Raw genomic sequence first — 21,894 nt, forward strand, 5'->3', positions numbered from 1 at the left:
TCCATTCTGCAACTTTTATTTTTAAAAAGTTGTTTTGTTTATAATGAAATGTAATTAAAGAGGATATTATTATAATGTATTGGTATATCTGTATTTAAATAATATTAAGCTCATGCCATTTCTTTTTATCCTGAGAAGACACTTGTTTTTGGAGAGTTAAAAAAAATCCTAGAGAGTTTAATGATGAACATGTAGAGTTTAAAAAGCATAAACTGGTTCTATGTAGTGTATGTTTTTTTATAATATTTAAAGTGCTGGTATAATGAAGAAAAAATACTTATTATAATGTAAAAAAAAAAATATATATATATATATATATATATATATATATATATATATATATATATATATATATATATATATATATATATATATATATATATATATATATTAAATATAATAGATTCCTATGAACCCTTTTCACAAGACTGTTATGACGTGTTTAACTGTCATCATAATCTTAAATCCTTGAAAGTTTTTAATATTTAATTTTTTTTAAATGCATTTATATGCATTTTTGTATGTATTATATCATCTTTGCGTCAAATTACAAAAACAAATAACCGCTTATGCAGTGTTTCTAATTCAGCGTCTATGGGGCTGAGAGTAAATTTAACGTTATTCTCTTCTCTGGCTGCCGTTATCAGTCTCACACAATTTTTTCCCTTTTTCTGAAAGTCCTGATAATCATCTTGGAGTCTTTTAAAATTATTTTAGCATATAGAATTGTAAAGAAATGATTTGTTGTACTCTCCCATCCACTGCGCACTACTGTATGACACCTTCTGCTGATGAGGAACGTGAGAAATGTGAAAAGAGATTATACTTTAAGCTCTTTAGATTTTAACATTTATTTTTATAAAATTAAATAAATAAATATATTATATATGACTACGCAGTGTCATATATGACTAGCTTTTGTACAGTATATAGCCACTCATAAGATTAATTTAACTAGAAGCTAAAAATTTTACACAGAAAGCACCCAGAACAACTGCATAACTCATAGAATTCTAAACTTTTTTTTTTTTTTTTTTGCAGACTCCGATGGGAAGCTAAACAGAGGGACGCAGCTTGTCAACATGACCCTCATGATGCACAACTGGGTCGTACCATCACACAGCTTCGCCCATAAGCTGCTTTCTCTATATCCTTCTTCAGGCTATTATTTTACCTTTTTTAATTTATGCATCTGATCCCAGAGCAGCTGAGTCCATCATTCATTGAGCAGTCTTAGATTCAGTCACAGCAACACGCAGCCTCACATGGCTCTTAATCCCACTGACAAAGAAACAAGAGCTGCCCTGTTTTGGTTTAGCCTATTAATTGAGGCTGGATTGTTTTCTCTTTTAGATTAGGAGAGTCTGTAGTCGCTCTGTTGTGTGCTTTCTCCTTGACTTGTGATCACATATAAGGATTGTCCTGCAGAGAAAAGGGGACAAAGGCGTCCACAAATCTGTCACTTCATCAGGTTGGTGGATCCACAGCTTCCACACGTGCACCTAAAGACTGCAGAATGAATGGAGGATTCACGCCTGTCCTCCGCTTCTTCTTGGTCTGTTTCAGGCAGTGGATTAGCCAGTTCAGACTGATGTTTGAGGTGGACCCTCTGTTAGAAAAAGCCATGGGAGATCTCTGGGCTCTGGTCAGTGCTGAGGGAACCGATTCGCACCATCAGCTCATCAACACACCTTATATGTGAGTGTTTTTACAGTTAAAATTCAAGTATTGGCATAGAAAAAGCTTTAGTGAAGGCAGCGTTCACACTGCAGCTGAATTCAACTCACTTTTTGGAGTTTTGGAGTTTTTGGAGACACTAGGACTGCAAGATATTAGGGAAAAAGCTGACATTGCAATATTTAGATTTTCTGTGATGTATATTGAGATATTCATGTCATTTAAAAAGATATTTTTAAGTAAGTCTGTTTGGAAAGTATTCATAATTTGGAATTGTGAAATTTTTGTAGGAGGTGTTTACTATAAAGTATTATAAAGCACATTACGAGCATAAATGAATACAATAGAACTAAGATACAAATTAAATAGACAGTACTTAATGGTTTTCTGGATAGTGGTATTGTGGTAAAATGTAAAATAAAAATGTAATATAATCAAACAATGGAAAATTACACTGTATAGTTAAATATAAATCTTTGTTAAAGCTTCATGTATTTATTTTGCCCAAATGGTTTGAATAAGCTTAAAATCTTACACAGTCACATCCCTAATAAATATATATTTTCACATGCTTTCCATATCCACAGCAACAACATTATGTTTGCTGACCAAACCATCGTCAACAAATATTGTGTTTATGTTTAGAAGGCTGCTTTACAGAGCATGCTCTTGAAGTGTTGATTTTTCTGTGCCTGTTTCAGGCAAGCATGTTTATTATAAAGTGTAATAAACACGTTGCAAGCATAAATTAATACAATAGAACACAGATACAAATTAAATAGACAGTGCTTAATGGTTTTCTGAATATTGTGTGTGCTTTCAGCGGTGACATTTATGTTACACTGAACTGAACTAAACTGAACTTCAACTCTGAAAACTGGAGTGAAGCAATTTTAATGTACTACAACTTCTATGTTAAGCTGCTTTGACACAATATACATTGTTAAATTGCTATAGAAATTAAGATGAAATGAATTAAATTGTGGTAAAATGTAAAATAGCAATGTAATGTAATCAAACAATGAAAAAAACACTGTATAGTCTTCATTGTAATAAAAAAAAAAAACACAATTAACCTTTGTTAAAAGATTAAATAATTCTTTGTTAAAGCTACAGATTTTATATTTATTGTGCCTAAATGTAACTTAAATTAAACGGACCATCAAAATAATATATATATATATATATATATATATATATATATATATATATATATATATATATATATATATATATATATATATATATATATATATATATATATATATATATATATATATATATATATATATATATATATATATATTATTTTGATGGTCCGTTTGATTTAAGTTACATTGCATCTACATGTCAACTAATTGTCATTAGAATAAAAAAAACTAAAAAGATTAAACACTGTAAAAAATGGCCATGATTTCAACTGTAAAAAACTGTAAAAATGCTACTGTAAAAATCCATAACCTGGTTAACAGTATGTTTTCTTAATGTATATGGCAAATAACCGTAAATTGACTTTCCCAGAATTCTCTGCATGGCACTTTTTAGGCTTTTTGTTGACATTACTATGGATCTTTTTAGTTGTTTCCCCATCAGTTATGTATATTAGAGGTTTATGTTACATCTAATGCTGATAAACAATGTTTATTTCATGACTTTAATTTTATGCGTGTTACCGCACTGGTGTTTAGTAGCTGTGTGAATTATATCATACTCATCACCACCAGCATATGGCTGTGTTAATGTGTCTAACTGTGCAAGAAAAGATGTGTAGATGTTGTTAATTCAAAATACAGACTTATTATAAATTTATGAAATATGGTAGTTTACTGTAAAAATGAGAAATTAGTTTTACGGTTTATACCGTATTTTTAAAGAAAAAATACTGGTAACCACAGCTGCCAGTTTTTTACCGTAAACTTTACGGATTTATTTTTTACAGTGTAAGTAGACTGTTAGGTTGGGGTTAGGGTTAGTGTAAGTTGACATGTACTTGCAAAGTTTCTTATAGTCAGTTAAATGTCTGTTGAAGGAGCAGTATCAACAGATATTAAGCAGATAGTCTACTAATACTCAAATGGACCATCAATTGAATTCAATTCAATTCACCTTTATTTGTATAGCGCTTATACAATGTAGATTGTGTCAAAGCAGCTTCACATAAAAGATCATAGTAAATTGGAACAGTGTAGTTCAGTTTTTAGTGTTTAAGTTCAGTTCAGTTGAGCTCAGTTCAGTGTGGTTTAAAAATCACTACTGAGAGTCCAAACACTGAAAAGCAAATCCACGGTGCGCAGCTCTTCAGATCCCGAACCAATCAAGCCAGAGGCGACAGCGGAGAGGGAAAAAAAACCTTCACTAATTGGCGAAAGTGAAGAAAAAAAAACCTTGAGAGAAACCAGACTCAGTTGGGCACGACCATTTTAATTTCTCCGCTGGCCAAACGTCTTGTGCCATCAAAATTAAGTGTTACCATATTTGTTGACTGTAGTAGGGCTAAACTTTGCTTGTGTTCAGAACTGTTTCCTGTTTAATTATAATCACAATTTAACAGTGCAGATTCTGCAATGGGACTATTGCATATTCACATTGTGATATCGATGCTGAATTGATGTATTGTGCAGCCCTATATACACACCCACTCATTAATTTACTGAAGTGGTCAACTAAATTTAATTGTCCTTTAAAGTTTCAGGAGATCTGTGTATAGATACAGTAGTCAATCTAATAAATGATCATTCTGTGTGTCAGTATGAAACATAAATCAATCCTGAATCCACATTGCTTGACAGCATGGTTACCATTTTCATAAAATGACTGTTACAGCAACAACATTATGGTTGGCGACCAAACCCTCATCAACAAAGTTTGTGTTTATGTTTAGAAGGCTGCTTTACAGAGCATGCTCTTGAAGTGTTGCCACTTGTCATTTGTGATGTGTATTAAGAATAAAGCAATCCAGTTCATAATGTTGTGTTTAGATGATAATGATGTTTAGGTGGTTTGATGAAAGATGGTTTATTTATTTCTAAGATGGCGGTTCCATCTGCTGTGATGAACCTTGATTAAAAGTCACCACCTGTAGACACACTCTTTTCTCTCTCTCTAAAAAAACAAAAAAATTCCCCTGTATAATTAGCACTTCTTGTGTTTGCATTGCCTCTTGTTGAATCACTGAATGCCTCCTCTACTGTAAGTCGCTTTGGACAAAAGCGTCTGATAAATAACTAAATGTAAATGTAATTTAGCTTTGCTGAATACACAGTGCACAAAATCACAGGGACTTATGACATTATTAGTGTTGCTAGATTTAGCATGAAAAAAGCATGAATAAGAATAAGCACATAACAAATCGAAAATTAAATTCTATGAGTTATGCAGTTGTTCTGAACGCTTTCTGGGTTAATTTTTTTGTTTCTAGATAAATTAATCTTCAAGTCTATGTCTACAGTGTCCACAGTGTTTTTTGTTTTTTTTTATATTTACAAAGTTGTGTTTAACAGAGCAAGGAAATTTTCACAGTATGTCTGATAATATTTCTTCTTCTGGAGAAAGCCTTATTTGTTTTATCTCGGCTAGAATAAAAGCAGTTTTTTAAAACCATGTTACAGTCAATATTATTAGCCCCTTTAAGCTATATTTTTTTCGATAGTCTACAGAACAAACCATCGTTATACAATAACTTGCCTAATTATCCTATCCTGCCTAGTTACCCTAATTAATCTAGTTAAGCCTTTAAATGTCACTTTAATCTGTATAGAACTGTCTTGAAAAATATCTAGTCAAATATTATTTAGATAAAATATAGATAAAATAAATCAGTTATTTGAGGTGAGTTATTAAAACTATTATGTTTAGAAATGTGTTGAAAAAATCTTCTCTCCGTTAAACGGAAATTGGGGAAAAAATTAAACAGGGAGGCTAATAATTCTAACTTCAACTGTGTATATATATATATATATATATATATATATATATATATATATATATATATATATATATATATATATATATATATATATATATATATAGATTCATGTAAACGTGTTCAGGTCAGGACTGTTATCAAATGTGAATTTTGAGGCAGATCAGACAATGTAGCGCTGAGTTATAATACCTTTCTGTTTCGTGGCGAAACATCAAAGTTTGTGAGGACGCCACGGACACACCCTTCAGCAAAAACTCTAGATCTTCGCAATTTACCATTGCCAAGGCCTTTATATGACAATACCCTATTTTGGTTTTGATCTGATAAAACCCCTAGGAGGAATTTGTTAAAATACAACGCCTGGAAATGGAAAAAAAACTGTCCTTTTTCGGCAGAGGTAGTTGAAAATATCTGACTTCCTGTTGGGTATAAAATTTCACTCCAAGACTTTTTTTTTTGTAGGTTTTGGCATGTTTGATGTGTGTGCCAATTTTCATTTGTGTGCGTGAAACGTAGCTTTGGGGCCAGTGCATAAAACGCGCATAGGTGGCTCTGTCAAGCCACTTTGCCACACCCACTTTCAAAACCCAAAACAAACGTAAATTTTCACCACTTCTGGCACATGTGCAAAGTTTTTCAAAGAGTGTGCAGAGTTTGTAAGCATGTTTAGACCTTAAAAATGCCATTCATTCTAGAGAAGAAGAAGAAGAAATGGAACAATTCCAATTTGGCCTACACACCACTGGTACTCGCTCCCTAATTACAAAATATTGCAACTTGCACCTTTAGTAACTTAACACTGGATCACTTTAGCCCATTTTCTGGCCCATTTTTTTTTTTTTTTTTTGGGAGGGGGGTTGTGATGCTTAATTATTTCTTTTTTTGTTTGGTGCTTTAATTTAAACTTCAGAAGCATGCTCTGCAAAGCATCCTTTTAATCAAAAGTGATGTGTGATGAATGTGTTGGTGGACCTTTGTTGATAGTGGTTTAGTTAAAACTAGTGATATGGTTACTGTGATGTAAATCCTAGCAGTTTATGGAGTGAGTCATGATCCATACGCACATGTACTGATGATTTAGGACAGTGTTTCTCAACCACATTCCTGAAGGACCACCAACATTGCATGTTTTGGATGTCTCCTTTGTCTGTGACACACAAAACTAGATCAAACACATTTGGTTAAGGAGACACGGAAAATGTGCAGAGCTGGTGGTCCTCCAGGAATATGGCTGGGAAGCACTGGTTTAGGAGATTTACTTAACATTTATAACAAAAAATTAAGAGACCATTTGAAAATTCTCCGTTTTTATGTATTTACGATTTATAGATTTGTGTTTGAGTAATTGCTTAAGGTAATTTTTGTTTTATTCTGTAGACTACTGATGACATTTCTTTCAAATGTAAAATACAAATGTTGTCATTTAGAGCATTTTGTTTGTATATAAAAATGGGTAACACGAACAATGAAGTGTATACATCTATTTATTCATATTTGGGTTTTTTTTTAGTTACATTGTCAGATTACTAAGATATATGTAATTTGACAATTTAACTAAAAAAATACAGGAAGTGCATTTTCAGATTTCAATTAGAGATTAGAAAGGCAAACCTTTTTTTTCTTGTTGACATACACAGATGAATTGTTCACCAAAAACTAGCAATGTGAGCTAACAAAATCAAGATGGATAGTTTTGATTTCATGGGGACTTTAATAAGCATGAATTTGGATTTTAATAACACATTAGTAAATGTTGAACTATGATTTTGCAATTCTGTATTTTTTAATATTAGTTCAGGTTTGTAAATATGTTAACTAATGACACCTTATTGTAAAGTGTGATCCAAAAAAGTGCCATGTCATCAGACATTTTATATTAATTATTGAGAACACAATACCAACTTGTTTTTACAGTGTTTAAGAGATGATAACAAATTAATATTTGGTGCAATAGCTTTTATTTTCAATCACAACAAATGAAAATGTGTGCTATTCTAATAAACTGTCAGAAAAAAGAGAATAAAAATGCTCTATATAACAATTTTTTGACTTTGGAATAAAATTTGGAAGAAATGAAATAGGAACTTTATAGAATTTTTCAAATATTAACATTTCTTTAAACCCTTATATGGCCAGACAGAATCTGCAGATATTTTTTGCTATTTCTACGCAGAATTTTGTAAAAAAAAATCTGTGGATTTATGTGAAATGATTTTGCAAGTATCATAACTAAAAACTTAATATATTGAAATAAAAAAAATACCTTTTTAACTTTATTTAATGTTTACAATGCAAATCCAATTAGATTCAATTGTTCGGTATACAAAGCAAGTCTCTTATATAAAATATCTACTGAAAGACAAAAAATAATACTTAACAAACGGTATTGTAAATAAATTATTTGAACATTGTCATATTAGTCAGTTATATCTCTGAAATTAGTTTAAAAACTGATTAAATAAAAATGTACACACATTTACACAACTAAATAAATAGACTCAATGATGGGCTAGTCTGCTGATTTCTGCGCACGCAGATTCTGTGTTGGCCTACCCATACCTAATAAATCAAGTAACTCCTGAGTAAATCTTGGGTTTTTAAAGTGGACTCATAATGTTTTCAATCATTTGATCAATAATTGAAAAAGTAAATATACAGTAATACAGTATTTAATTAAAATACGCAAATATAGCATGAAGGGCCCTATCATACATCTGGCAAAATAAGGCGCAAGACGTGTTTGCCCCGACATGTTGCTATCTTCAGACCAACGCAACCTTAATTTACCCATTTTCCGCCATATGTTTTAATTAGCAAATCCATTTGTGCCTTTTTGTGGACTTATGGGTGTTCTGGTCTAGAAAAGAGGTGTGTTAGGGCGCATTGGACAGAATAATGTACGTCAGATCTTCAGGAAACAGAAGAGAAGGAAAGCACCAGGCCCAGACGGTGTTTCACCAGCCTGTCTGAGAACCTGTGCTGACCTGCTGGCTCCCATTTTCTCACAGATCTTCAACAGATCGCTGGAACAGTGCAAAGTTCCATCCTGCTTTAAGCGCTCCACCATCATCCCAATCCCGAAGAAGCAAAAGATCACAGGACTTAATGACTACAGACCTGTTGCCTTTACATCTGTGGCCATGAAGTAATTTGAAAGACTGGTGCTAGCATATCTGAAGGTCATCACTGAACCTTTGATGGACCCCCTGCAGTTTGCCTATAGAGCAAAACGGTCTGTGCATGATGCAGTCAACTTGGGACTGCATTATACCCTACAACATGTGGACAAACCAGGGAACTACACAAGGATTCTGTCCGTGGACTTCAGTTCTGCCTTCAACACCATCGTCCCATCATTGCTCGGGTACAAACTGACCCAGCTCTCTGTTCCTAGCTCTGTCTGTCAATGGATCACCAGCTTTCTGACAGATAGACAACAGCTAGTAAGAATGGGCAAAATCACATCAGACAGCCGCACCATCAGCACTGTTGCCCCCAGGTATGTGTTCTTTACCCACTGCTCTTCTCCCTGTACACCAACGACAGCACCGCAAAAGACCTCTCCACCAAGCTCCTTAAGTTTGCGGAGGACACTACTGTTATCGGCCTCATCTGGAATGGTGATGAGTCTGCATACAGACAGGAGGTGGTGCGGCTTGCTTTATGGTGCAGATACAACAACCTGGAGCTGAACACGCTCAAAACGGTGGAGATGATAATGGACTTTAGGAGAAACCCCCGTGCACTCCCCCCTTTCACCATCATGAACAGCACTGTGGCCGCAGTAGAGTCTTTCAGGTTCCTGGGCACCACCATCTCTCAGGATCTGAAGTGGGACATTCACATAGACTCTATTGTGAAGAAAGCCCAGCAGAGACTGTACTTCCTTCGTCAGCTGAGGAAGTTCAACCTGCCACAGGAGCTGCTCGTACAGTTCTACTCAGCTGTCATTCAAACCATCCTCTGCACTTCAATCACCGTCTGGTTCGGCTCAGCTGCAAAAAACGAGCTCCGTAGACTACAGCAAATAGTCCGGATTGCTGAACGAATCACTGGCACAACCCTTCCAGAGTGAGTAAAAGGGTTTGCAAAATCACTCTGGACCCCTCACACCCAGCGCACTTATTGTTTGAACTGTTACCGTCTGGTCAGCGCTACAGAGCACCAAGCACAAAAACAGCTAGACACAGGAAAAGTTTCTTTCCTCATGCCATCTCCCTCATGAACAGTTAATATGCCCCTACTGTGCAATAAACATGTGCAATACTTTCTCATACGCATTTGTACACGGCACCTTATAACTTGTATATTTATAACAAATCTGTACACACAATTCAACATCCAGAGCTTTTTGAGCTTTTATTTTGTGTTGTCACTTGTCACTTTATGTACACTGGAAACTTCTGTAGCCAAAACGAATTCCTTGTATGTGTAAGCACACTTGGCAATAAAACCGATTTTGATTCTGATTGTTGTCGCTTTGCTATTTTGAGGAACTAAAATAGACAGCTGAAAGCAGGTCTAAAGTCCAGCGCTGAGGCGTTAGTTGTGCTCCTCGCTTAACATTGCCTAAAACACACAGGATGTACAGAAATACGCAAATATCTTTACAAATGAAAAATAATTAAAGACTTAAAATATTACCAAAAAATTTATTTTCTACATAAATATAAAAACCACCGCCTTTATGCCTTCTTCATCTCGGAGGGCTTTTTTAGTTTATTCATAAAAATGTGCTTTTGTATAACGTTAATATTATTAGTAGTATTATTTATTAAATGCATATTAAATTTGTTTTATTAAAAACAAGCTTAGATTTGTCCACCTGTCTGGTTTTGGACCATATGATAGCATGTGTGTTTGGAAATAACGTTTGTGTGTTTTTTGACCACACTTCGTTATTATTGTTCATTTATTCATTTGCTGGAAATTAGAACTGAATTTAGAAATAGTTTTGAAACAAATCTTTGCGCTTAACAAACGAAATTAATTATGTAGGCTAATGGATGTCTGTGATAACAACATCATTTCCTTATCCATGAAAGAGGGGAAGAGAAAGTGAAAGTAAAGGCCAATTAGAGAAGGCTCATTCTTTATCCCCGAGCTGCAGATGGTCTGTTTAACTGTTTTCTCACTAGTGAAGCGTCCAGGTTTTCCACTTACAAAGTCCACCATGTAAATAGCAAATACGCCATGACGCAACGCAACTGACTCTTAAAGGGAATGATTTATTCTCAAAACACACCTATAACTCATTAAGAGAATAAGCTCAACCCTGTTAGACCATGGGCTGCGGCGCAGAGCAGATTTTTCTGTCCTTAAAATAGCAGTGGATTTGGACATGCCCTTAATGCTTTTGCACCAAGTGCTTTAGACTTTGCACCTATATGGTTAAAATAGAGCCCGAAGAGTTCAGAAGTAAAGCCTCTAAGCATCATCTGAAAATTTACTTCAAAAATGTTTTCTCAGTCATCTAAATTTATGTTCAGATATTTTACATTAAAGGCAATGAAAAGAACTAGTCATTGCCATAAAAGTGAAAGTACTGAACCTACACAGGCTGTGAAAAAACAGTTTCAGATGGCACTAAGGGGTTTTAAGCATTTGAACACTTCATATTGTATTAATACTTAATTACTGTATATTTACTTTATAACACTTTATACATGTAAATATACATATACAGTATGATCAAATCATATAAATTATTTTTATGCTCTGAAAAGTTTATATCTTGTTTTGATTCTGCTCTGATTTGTTATAATCTGTTTGATTTTTGTCTGTCCATCACTATATGTGATTCCAGTAATCCTCCAGTGAATATTTCCCAGACTCCCTCTCCCCTGGTCAAGAAACGGAAGGTTTCTCTGCTGTTTGACCACATGGAGCCGGATGAGATGGCTGAACACCTCAGCTATCTAGAGTTCAAAAACTTCTGCAACGTTTCAGTAAGTCACTCTCCCCGGATGACAGCTTCACTCACATTATCTGAACAGATGTTCTGAAGCAAGTGTAAAATTGATCTGATGGGTGAATACCGCTGACTAATAAAACTACTATGATCACACCCATTACACTCATACCTGTACGTGCCCATTCATATCAGAGAATCGTTGTGTCTCGCCGATCGTTTTGGGTGACTGGCTGGTACATCTGTTGATTCTGTTTATTTGTGTGTGTCACGTTAGTTCCTGGATTACCGCAGTTATGTGGTTCATGGCTCAGTCCGGGACAATCCTGCTCTGGAGCGATCAGTCATGCTGTGCAATGGAGTCTCACAGTGGGTGCAGCTCATGATCCTCAACAGACACACGTCACAGCAGAGGGCAGAGGTCTTCACCAAGTTCATTCATGTAGCACAGGTATTCATATAGACACATACACACACACACATACAGTTGAAGTCAATATTATTAACCCTCCTGGGATTTTTTTTCTTTTTCAAATATTTCCCAAATTATGCTTATCAGAGCAAGGAATTGTTCATAGTATTTCCTATAATATTTTTTCTTCTGGAGAAAGTCTTATTTGTTTGTTTGTTTGTTTGTATGTTTGTTTGTTTGTTTGTTTGTTTTTTCAGCTAGAATAAAAGCAGTTTATAGCAGTCTACAGAACAAACCACTGTTATACAATGACTCCCCAGCTTGCCTAATATATAATATATTGCCGAAAAAAGTATGTACTGTCATCATACCAATGATAAAAGTTTAGAAATGTGTTGAAAAAAAATCTTTCTGTTAAACAGAAATTGGGGAAAAATATATAATTTTAATTTTAATAATAATTCAGGAGGGCTAATAATTCTGACCTCAACAGTATGCAGGATGCACCCCCCTACAAGTAAAAATTTATTCACTGTTTACTCTCCCTCAAGTGGTTGCTTTATGAGTTTCTTTCTTCTGCTGAACAAGAAAACCTGAAAAAAAAACTGAAAACCTGTAACCATTGACATCCATGATAGGAAAAATAAATACTATGAAAGTCAATGGTCACAGCTTACCAAGTTTATCTGCTTTTCTGTATATCTGCTTTTGTGTTCAACAGCATAAAGAAAATATTAGGTTTAAAGCAATTAAAGGAAAGTAAGAATTGTTCAGTATTTTGATTCATAATTGCTTAATGAATCATTAGGAGACACTTGTGTTATTTTGTGTTTAATTTATATGCTTTTAATATAAATATAATCAATAGCTGTTGACGTTATGAATAAATTACCAGTGAATTATAATTTTGTTGAACTATCTCTATAATTAATGCAGCCTTGTATCCATTTTTCCTCTTTTTTTCTTTAAAGATCACCCAAAAATGAAAATTTAATCACCATTGATTAACCCTTCACCAAACATGTTTGAGTTTCTGTCTTCTATTAAACTGAAAAAAAAAAAAAATAAAAAATAAATATATATATATATATATATATATATATATATATATATATATATATATATATATATATATATATATATATATATATATATATATATATATATATATATATATATATATATATTTTATTATTTTTTTTTTATCTACTTGGTTTGGATCCTTTAATGAAGAATTGTTTTGAAATTGATAAGAATTAGTTGTATAAAACTTTAAAGACCAATAGGTCACTATAAAAAGTGAGGAGTCACTGCTCAGTTGTGGATGTGAAAATGAAAGGATAGGACATGTTGAAATATGTATGTAAATCAGTAATACTCTAGCACTGCTGTAATTTTCCATAAAGACACTGACGTAAAATGTGCTGTATGCCTGCATGACAAAACATGTGGTTAAACTCCAAACCTGTGGCCATGCGTTTTTCAGATTGTCTATGATATCCGTCCATCTTACTCATTTAAAACAATTTTACGACATGACGTTTGAGGTATGACACATTTTAAAATCATGACAATTCATCAGACCATGTCAATATACGACAGCTCACTTTGAAGATGCCCAATCGTTTCATGTGTTGAAACGTTGAAAGGAAAGGATTGCGTAATGTGTGCTTCATGTGCTGTCCTGCATTGAACCATGAAAACATAAAAGTACTGAGACAACATGTAATGAGACAACCTGAAGAAAACACCAAGGAAAAAGCAAATGCGTCAATTAGATTGGAGTGGGGAAATCTGAAACAAGTGTGCTTATTTGAGAGTAATCTTCCGGTATTGGGAAATGATCAAGGAGAGCTGTTGCATAACTGTTGCTTTCAAGTGCTTTTTACAGGAAAGAGGATGTAAGCGGCTTGCAAGTTGCCATGCATATAAAGAACGTAATAGTACAATTTATTGTGTTTTCTTGTCTTTTTATTTATTTTTTGAGCAGAAGTTGAGATCTCTGCAGAATTTCAATACTCTGATGGCGGTGATTGGAGGTTTATGCCACAGCTCTATCTCTCGTCTCAAAGATACTGCCAGCCTGCTGTCCTCTGATGTCACAAAGGTCAGTCTGACCCTCAGCATTGCTGCCCACATCCTCTTTGAGCAACTGTTTGTGACCCCGGATCACAAAACCAGTCTATATGTGTCAATTTTAGAAAACTGAGATGTGTACTTCATCTGAAAGCTGAATAAATAGCTTTCCATTGATGTGCAATTTGTTGTGATAGGATAAATTTTGACTGTTTTTAAATGTGGAATCTGAGGGTTAAAAAATGATCTCAATACTAACTACAGACCTGGACAATATTGTTGGTACCCTTGCATTAAAGACACAATATAAATTTCTTTACGTAATATTCTTTACCTAAATATATCAAAACATAATTAATCATATTGTTGGTAACCTTCCATTGAAGAAAGAAAAACTACAGTGGTCACTGAAAAAATTTAATAGTAATCACCAATCAAGAATTATTGCAAACAAACTAATGAAAATACAGATATTGCTTTCGAATTTTTCAATTCAATTCAATTCACCTTTATTTGTATAACGCTTTTACAATGAAGATTGTCAAAGCAACTTCACATAAAAGATCATAGTTAATTGAAACAGTGCAGTTCAGTCAAAATTTAAGTTCAGTTCAGTTTAGCTCAGTTCAGTGTGGTTTAATTATCACTACTGAGAGTCCAAACACTGAAGAGCAATCCATCGATGTGCAGCTCTACAAAGTGACATCTAGTAAAATGTCAGTTGGCATTTCTGTGTGGAGTTTGCATGTTTTCCCCGTGTCTGCATGGGTTTCCTCCGGTCGCTTTGGTTTCCCCCACAAGTCCAAAGACATGCGGTACAGGTGAATTGAATAAGATAAATTGGCCATAGTGTATGTGTGAGAATGCAGGAGTGTATGGGTGTTTGTTAGTGATGGGTTGCGGCTGGAAGGGCATCCGCTGCGCAAAACATATGCTGGATAAGTTAACGGTTCAATCCGCTGTGGCGACCCCTGATTAATAAAGGGACTAAGTCGAAAAGAAAAAGAATGAATGAATAGATGTGGACAAAATTGGCCAGTTTCATTAGTTTGTCTTTTTTATGCTTCTGCTGAGCTTGAATTGGGAAGAAAGAGGTGAATTGGGAAGACTTAATTGTCCGTAGTGTAACTCCTTTGAAGTATTAGCGGTTAATGTTATGCTTCCGGACATTTTGCAAAAACCTATGTTATCTCTCGCTCTAATCACCATATATAGACCCCCAAGACCCTATGTAAATTTTCAAAAAGAGTTTTCTGATTTCATCTCTGACTTACTAGTTAAATCTGATAAAATATGTAGGAGACTTTAACATCCACATAGATGACGCTAACGACACATTAGGGCTCGCGTTTATGGATTTACTACACTCACTTGGGATAAAGCAAAACGTTGTTGGTCCAATCCATCGCTTACAGCACACACTAGATCTAATTCTGTCTTAAGGAATTGAGGTCATTGATGTAGACATTATACCACAAAGTGATGATATTACAGACCACTACCTCTTACTATAAAAGCTGTGTTTACCTAAAATTAGCAGATCCGCTCCAATATATCGCCCTAGTTGAACTATCGTTCTGTCCACCAAAGATGAATTCACAAATAACTTACCTGATCTTTCTCTATTTCGAAATGCACCCGCAAACGCAAATGACCTTGATGTAGTAACCAGCAGTATGGATGCCATCTTTACTAGCACACTATATACTGTGGCACGCATCAAATTAAAAAAGGCGAGAGAGAATATAACTACACCATGGTATAACAGTCATACTCGCACTCTCAAAACAGCAACCCTTTTACACATTAATCATATGAAAGTGATGAAAAATTAAAAAATGTTATATAACTAAACATTTCCTCATCATTTCCTCACACTTAAGTGGTTCTAAACTTTTATGAGTTTCTTTGTTTTGTTGAACACAAAACAAAATATTATGAAGAATAGGAAAAAAGCCATTGACTTCCATAGTGGGAACAAAAAATACAATGGAATTCAGTGGCTTCTCTTTTCCAACACTCTTCAATATACCTCCGTTCATGTTTGGAGCTAGTGGGGGTGAGTAAACCATGACCGAATTTTTATTTTTAAGTGAACTATTCTTTTAAGATTGTGATTAAAGTGATAATTCACATAAAAATGAAATTGAACTCACCATTGAGTTGTTCCAAACTTGTATGCGTTTCTGTTTTCTATTGAACACAAAATATATTTTGAACAATGTTGTTATCCAAAAAGTCAATAATTCCTATTAAAAATACAAGGAAAATCCAAAATATCTTAAATAACTCATACAAGATTAGAACAAGCAGAGGGCAAGCAAATGACAGAAATTTCCATTGAGCTTTTAGCAGTTGATCTATAATAATCTTTACATTGATTTGCTGATTCGTTAGAAACAGCTGCACCATGTTAGCTCAGAGGTCATTGGTTGTGAAAAATAATGTACAACACACTCTTATTAATTTAAAAAACCCTCATATTTATACTAAAGCTACTTAGTGCTGTGTACATTATCCACATACAGCAACCAGAAGTCAATCGCCTTCAGTGACTGTTTAGATTTTTTTGGCCTGCGGGTTCATTGTGGGCATGTTCATACTGAAGGATTCAGGCTCCTTACATAAATGTTTTAGTTGCTGTCCTGTTCAGAAAAGAGAACTGAAAAAACAATCCTGCTGTTTTGCCTTTGAGCGAGGCACAGCACATGTTGCTTCAGGTTGAAATGTTTCTGAGATATGAACTATAAATCACTTTATTAAAACAGAACATAAACGCAAGTGCAATGTGTGCAAAGTAAATATTGAGAAAGAAAGAAAGAAAGAAAGAACGAAAGAAAGAAAGAAAGAAAGAAAGAAAGAAAGAAAGAAAGAAAGAAAGAAAGAAAGAAAGAAAGAAAGAAAGAAAGAATAGATTTGACTTAGTAACAACTAACATGCTAAAATGTTTTTTATTTGCCTTTAACATTATGTGGTTATGTGTTTAAATGATCATAACCAAAATTAATAAAGGATGTAATAGTATAATAGATCATTCTATATTCTATATGGTAATTATATCATTAATATGTACACTATACACATTTTAACCCTCTAGTGGTTAATAAATTACACAGCAAAATCACAATTTATTAATTTTTTGCAGTTTAATTAATTATTATTTTTTTATGAGTAATGTCACCAACTTTTGCAATTCATCAATTCATTTTGCAATTGCTGTGAGCTGTGGATGAAACTAAAAACACAAGCTGTTTTGGCAACTTATGATGAAGTACAGACATGAAAATCCTTAAAAATAAAATACGGAACATTACAACATCAACTTAATCAAATGACATTGACTACATGGATTACTATTGATTAGATTAAAAAACCTACCTGATAACAGGAAAAAATTAAAATAAATGAATGAATGAACACTGAACAGGTATTTTTTTGTTCATTTACGCTTTTGAATTTCTGTATGGGACCTTGACCTTGATATTGCTCCATAAACGTTGAAAATGTAACTCTGCAGACACAATTTTAGCTGTTTGAACCAAAATATTAGGCAATAAAACCTCTAAATTCATAAAACTACTGAAAAAACACTGCCATTGTGTTAGCATGTTTTGTATCGTAATCTGCATGACTAACAAAGGTGATATATTGTGTGAAATTACTAAAAATCTTGACAAAAGTCACTTTTCTACATTAATTTAGAAATTCAGCTCCGATAATGTAATTCTGAAGCATAAATAAATGCAAAACAGCCACATAATACAAGAAAATATTAACGGGGTATTTTACCAAAAACTGAAAAATATGTCATCCTGGTTGGGTTTCTTTCATCTGTTGAACACAAAAGAAGATATTTTGAAGAGTGCGGTAGCCGTTACATAATGTACATAAATATTTCCCTACTATGGATGCCAATGGCTATCGGCTTTCATGTTGTTCAAAATATCCTTTCTATCTATATCTTTAAAAACAAGAAACTCGGTGCCCAGTAGAGTTTAGCTCCAACCCTAATCAAACACACCTAAACCAGCTAATCAAGCTAGAAACTTCCTGGCAGATGTGTTGAAGCAAGTTGGAGCTAAACTCAGCAGGACACCAGCCCTCTAGCACAGAATTTGGACACCCTTGCCTCAAATTAAAGTTTTTTTAAGCATCTTTTTGTTGGTTTCAAATCATTCACAACCTCTATAAAGTCATTCTTGATTGAGTTTTATTATAGATAATAATACTGTGTCATTTCCATTTTGCATTTAGATCCTTTGTTTGTTTTTACAACCAGTAATTTATCTTTACGCATGGTCCATCAGAATTTCCAACTCATGCTACATTAACTACAGTAAAACTAAAGGTTATTCAGACACCTTCTAACATTATCACAGTTTATTCTTTTTAGTTCAGAAAACTGCAATCAAATATTGCAATAAATCAGTTCTTTGTGGTTCAACTGTGATGGAACAAATTAATCCTGATAATACCAGATAATGTTGATAGAAAGGATTCTGTACCTTTCTATCAACATTATCTGGTATTATCAGGATGAATTTGTGTTGGATTATAATCAACCAAATTAATTCATACGAATGTTGGTATGACAATATTTACATAACACTTGGTGGTTGGTTCATGGTTATCCTCAAAGACAGCCTGTAGCCTCTGCTGTCAACCAAACTCATAAAATCTGAACGTCAATATTTTTTCCAGACTCTGTGCAGCAGCTTTTTTGACTTCCTGTTGCTTTTTACTCCATTATATGAAAAATCTGTGGGTAAAAGTCACAGTTTACTTTGTTTTATCAAGTGAAAGAATATCAAGAATTATATTTGATGTCAGCTGACATCCTTGTACTTATTTTTAATTAAAGAGTACAAAAATGTACTTTTATAAAGGTACTGCCACAGAGACCATTTTTGTACCTTCATGTCTGTGTAGTGTGGGGTTTAGTGTGAATTTAAAGAGACAGTTTACCCCTAAAAAAAAGAAAATTCTGCCATCATCTATTCATCCTCTGCTTGTTATAAACCTGTTTGAGTTGTCCTTCTGTTGAACACAAAAGAAAATATACTGAAGAATGTTGGGAAAAAATAGGCATTCTTTTTTCATGTTTATTCCTAACATTCTTCAAAGTATCTTGTTTTGTGTTCAACAGAAGAAAGAAATATTTTGTGGGCATCCGCTGCGTAAAAACATGCTGGGTAAGTTGGCGGTTCATTCCGCTGTGGCGACCCCAGATTAATAAAGGGACTAAGCTGAAAAGAAAATGAATGAATGAATTAGCAGAGCCAGACAGAATCTGTCTTTTATCATTTTATAATTTCTGTGCAGAATTGTATAATAACCAACTAACTAACTAACTAACTAACTAACTAACTAACTAACTAACTAACTAACTAACTAACTAACTAACTAACTAACTAACTAGCAGATAAAAAAAATAAACAAATAAATAAATAAACAGAGTACAGGGAGAGCATAGGAGCTGAAAACATAACACATGAAATAACTTTTACATTTAACATTGCACATCCAATTAGAACCACTTTTCTGATAAACAATTTTTTCTCTAAGTATCTCTATACCAATATAATAACAATTCATGTTGCTTTCTTCCTCTTCCAGACTCTCAGTGAGCTCACAGAACTGCTGTCCTCCTACAGCAACTACTCAAACTACAGGCGTGTGTACAGCGAATGTGCAGGCTTCAAGGTTCCCATCTTGGGTGTTCATCTGAAAGACCTGATCTCCCTCAATGAAGCGCTGCCAGATTACTTGGAGGATGATAAGATCAACCTGGGCAAACTGCAGCATTTATACAGCAACATCAGTGACCTGTTGGCCATCCATGACTGCACTCCACCGTTTGAGGCCAACAAAGACCTGCTGCACCTGCTAACGGTGAGACACATGATGAAAACAAAAAAAGGCTGCTTTGACAGCAAGAAGGAGCAAACAAATAGATTTTTACTAGAAAACCTTGGTAGTGTCTTCTTGGTAGTGTTTGTTGTATGAATACACTGTAAAAAATTACAATATAATTTCCAAGTCACAAAAAACAGTGTTGGGTTAGTTACTTTAAAAAAATTATTAATTACTGATTATTAATTACATTATTAAATTGTATTTAAATTACTTTTTATTATTTTTAATATCATTTCATTATTTTTGTCTAAAAAGTTACTTAATTAAGGAATGCTCAATGCTAAAATTGCCTTTAAATATCAGTGCAAAGGCATTGATTCTCTCATTGTGTGCGGGAATTCAGCAATTTTTTAAAAGCGAATTAACCAAACAAAAAAGTAACTCAAATATTATTATTTAATTTTTAAAAGTAATGCATTACTTGTTACTTAAACTGGTAATTATTAAAAACTGGTAATAACTCCACATTTCATACATCATAAATGTAAATTTCTTTGGTTAAAAAATTATTGAGCAAAATGTATTTCTATACGAAAAACATGGCGTTTTTTCAGGACTCCCAGAGTTCATCAAGATTCTTTGGATTCATCTTCAATGCCTTCTCCTTCATCTTACCCCAGACATGCTCTATAATGTTCATGTCTGGTGACTGGGCTGGTTAATCCTAGAACACCTTAAAGTTCAGGAATTTTGATGTGGAGGCTGAAGTATGAGGAGCGCTATCCTGCTGAAGAATTTTCCCTCTCCTGTGGTTTGCAGTGTAATGGAGGCACAAATGTCTCGATACCCTAAGGCTTTAATCCTTAACTTTATTTTTAAGGCAAGTATTTTATAAGTAACTGTAAATAAATTACATAAAAGCAAAAAAGTCCTTACCTTTTCATCAGAAAAGCAATTGAATTACAGTAACTAATTACACACAACGATGATGACATGTTTTTGTGTTGCTTTGACTAAAATAAGTTAACCATTTAACCAAGTTAACAGTTTACCGACAGTAACCAAACATTTTTTGATGTTTTACAAAATTCTATTTCATATATTAAGTCAGTTGTATGTATTTTAAGTTGAAATGACTTGTAAAGGTCAATTTGATTCAACTTAAAAAATTGAAGGCAGCGACTAATGTGTTTAGACTGTACACACATGGAATAATGGTGGCTGTTTAGGAGCACGTAACGTTTAGCTTCATTTCCGGACCAGCATTCATCTATTTATAAGCCTAAGAGTGTATTTTCGGATGTGACTGGGCAGCCCTCATTTCTGTGGTCATGCTGGACTGTTTGTGTGTGATACTGAGAGATGTGGATTGTTTTGTCATGTGTATCCGTTGTGCTCTGCTTTGCCCACAGCTCTCGCTAGACTTGTATTACACTGAGGATGAGATATATGAGCTTTCATATGCCAAGGAACCCAAGAACCCCAAAATACAGGTAATACTGGCTATACATATATTGCAGCTTTTGTGAAGGATTCAGTCAAAACCCTAAAACCCGACATTAGCATCAATGATACAGTTTGTTTCTTAAGTTTATTTATTAATATGTACATTTCAGTAGTAACACTTTGCAGTATAGTACAGAAATATGATATAGAGTATGGAAATATTTTATGAACATACACTTACCGGTCACTTTATTAGGTACACCTGTCCAACTGCTTGTTAACGCAAATTTATTAATCAGCCAATCACATGGCAGCAACTCAATGCATTTAGGCATGTAGACATGGTCAAGACGATCTGCTGTTGATCATGGTTGTTGGTGCCAGACGGGCTGGTCTTAATATTTCAGAAACTGCTGATCTACTGGGATTTTCAGTGAGTGGCAGTTCTGTGGGTGCAAATGCCTTTTTGACGCCACAGGTCAGAGGAGAATAGCTAGACTGGTTCAAGATGATAGAAAGGCAACAGTTACTCAAATAGCCACTCGTTACAACCGAGGTCTGCAGAAGAGCATCTCTGAGTGCACAACACAT

At 34.0% G+C, this 21,894-nt stretch overlaps 1 protein-coding gene across 5 annotated transcripts in view; it reads left to right on the top strand.

The window, feature by feature from the left end:
- The window catches only part of rasgrp4 (RAS guanyl releasing protein 4), a 51,727-nt gene that overhangs the window by 11,165 nt on the left and 18,668 nt on the right, over positions 1-21,894 (top strand). For all 5 annotated transcript variants that reach the window (XM_056478213.1, XM_056478210.1, XM_056478209.1 and 2 more), the window contains exons 3-10: positions 1,042-1,147; positions 1,409-1,471; positions 1,567-1,698; positions 11,409-11,550; positions 11,791-11,964; positions 13,916-14,032; positions 19,618-19,893; positions 21,270-21,350. In XM_056478213.1, coding sequence (XP_056334188.1) covers positions 1,042-1,147; positions 1,409-1,471; positions 1,567-1,698; positions 11,409-11,550; positions 11,791-11,964; positions 13,916-14,032; positions 19,618-19,893; positions 21,270-21,350 — 1,091 coding nt within the window. The remainder of the gene's footprint in view (positions 1-1,041; positions 1,148-1,408; positions 1,472-1,566; positions 1,699-11,408; positions 11,551-11,790; positions 11,965-13,915; positions 14,033-19,617; positions 19,894-21,269; positions 21,351-21,894) is intronic.

This window comes from Danio aesculapii, chromosome 18 (assembly GCF_903798145.1).
Source record: "Danio aesculapii chromosome 18, fDanAes4.1, whole genome shotgun sequence".
NCBI classification, from domain to species: Eukaryota; Metazoa; Chordata; class Actinopteri; order Cypriniformes; family Danionidae; genus Danio; species Danio aesculapii.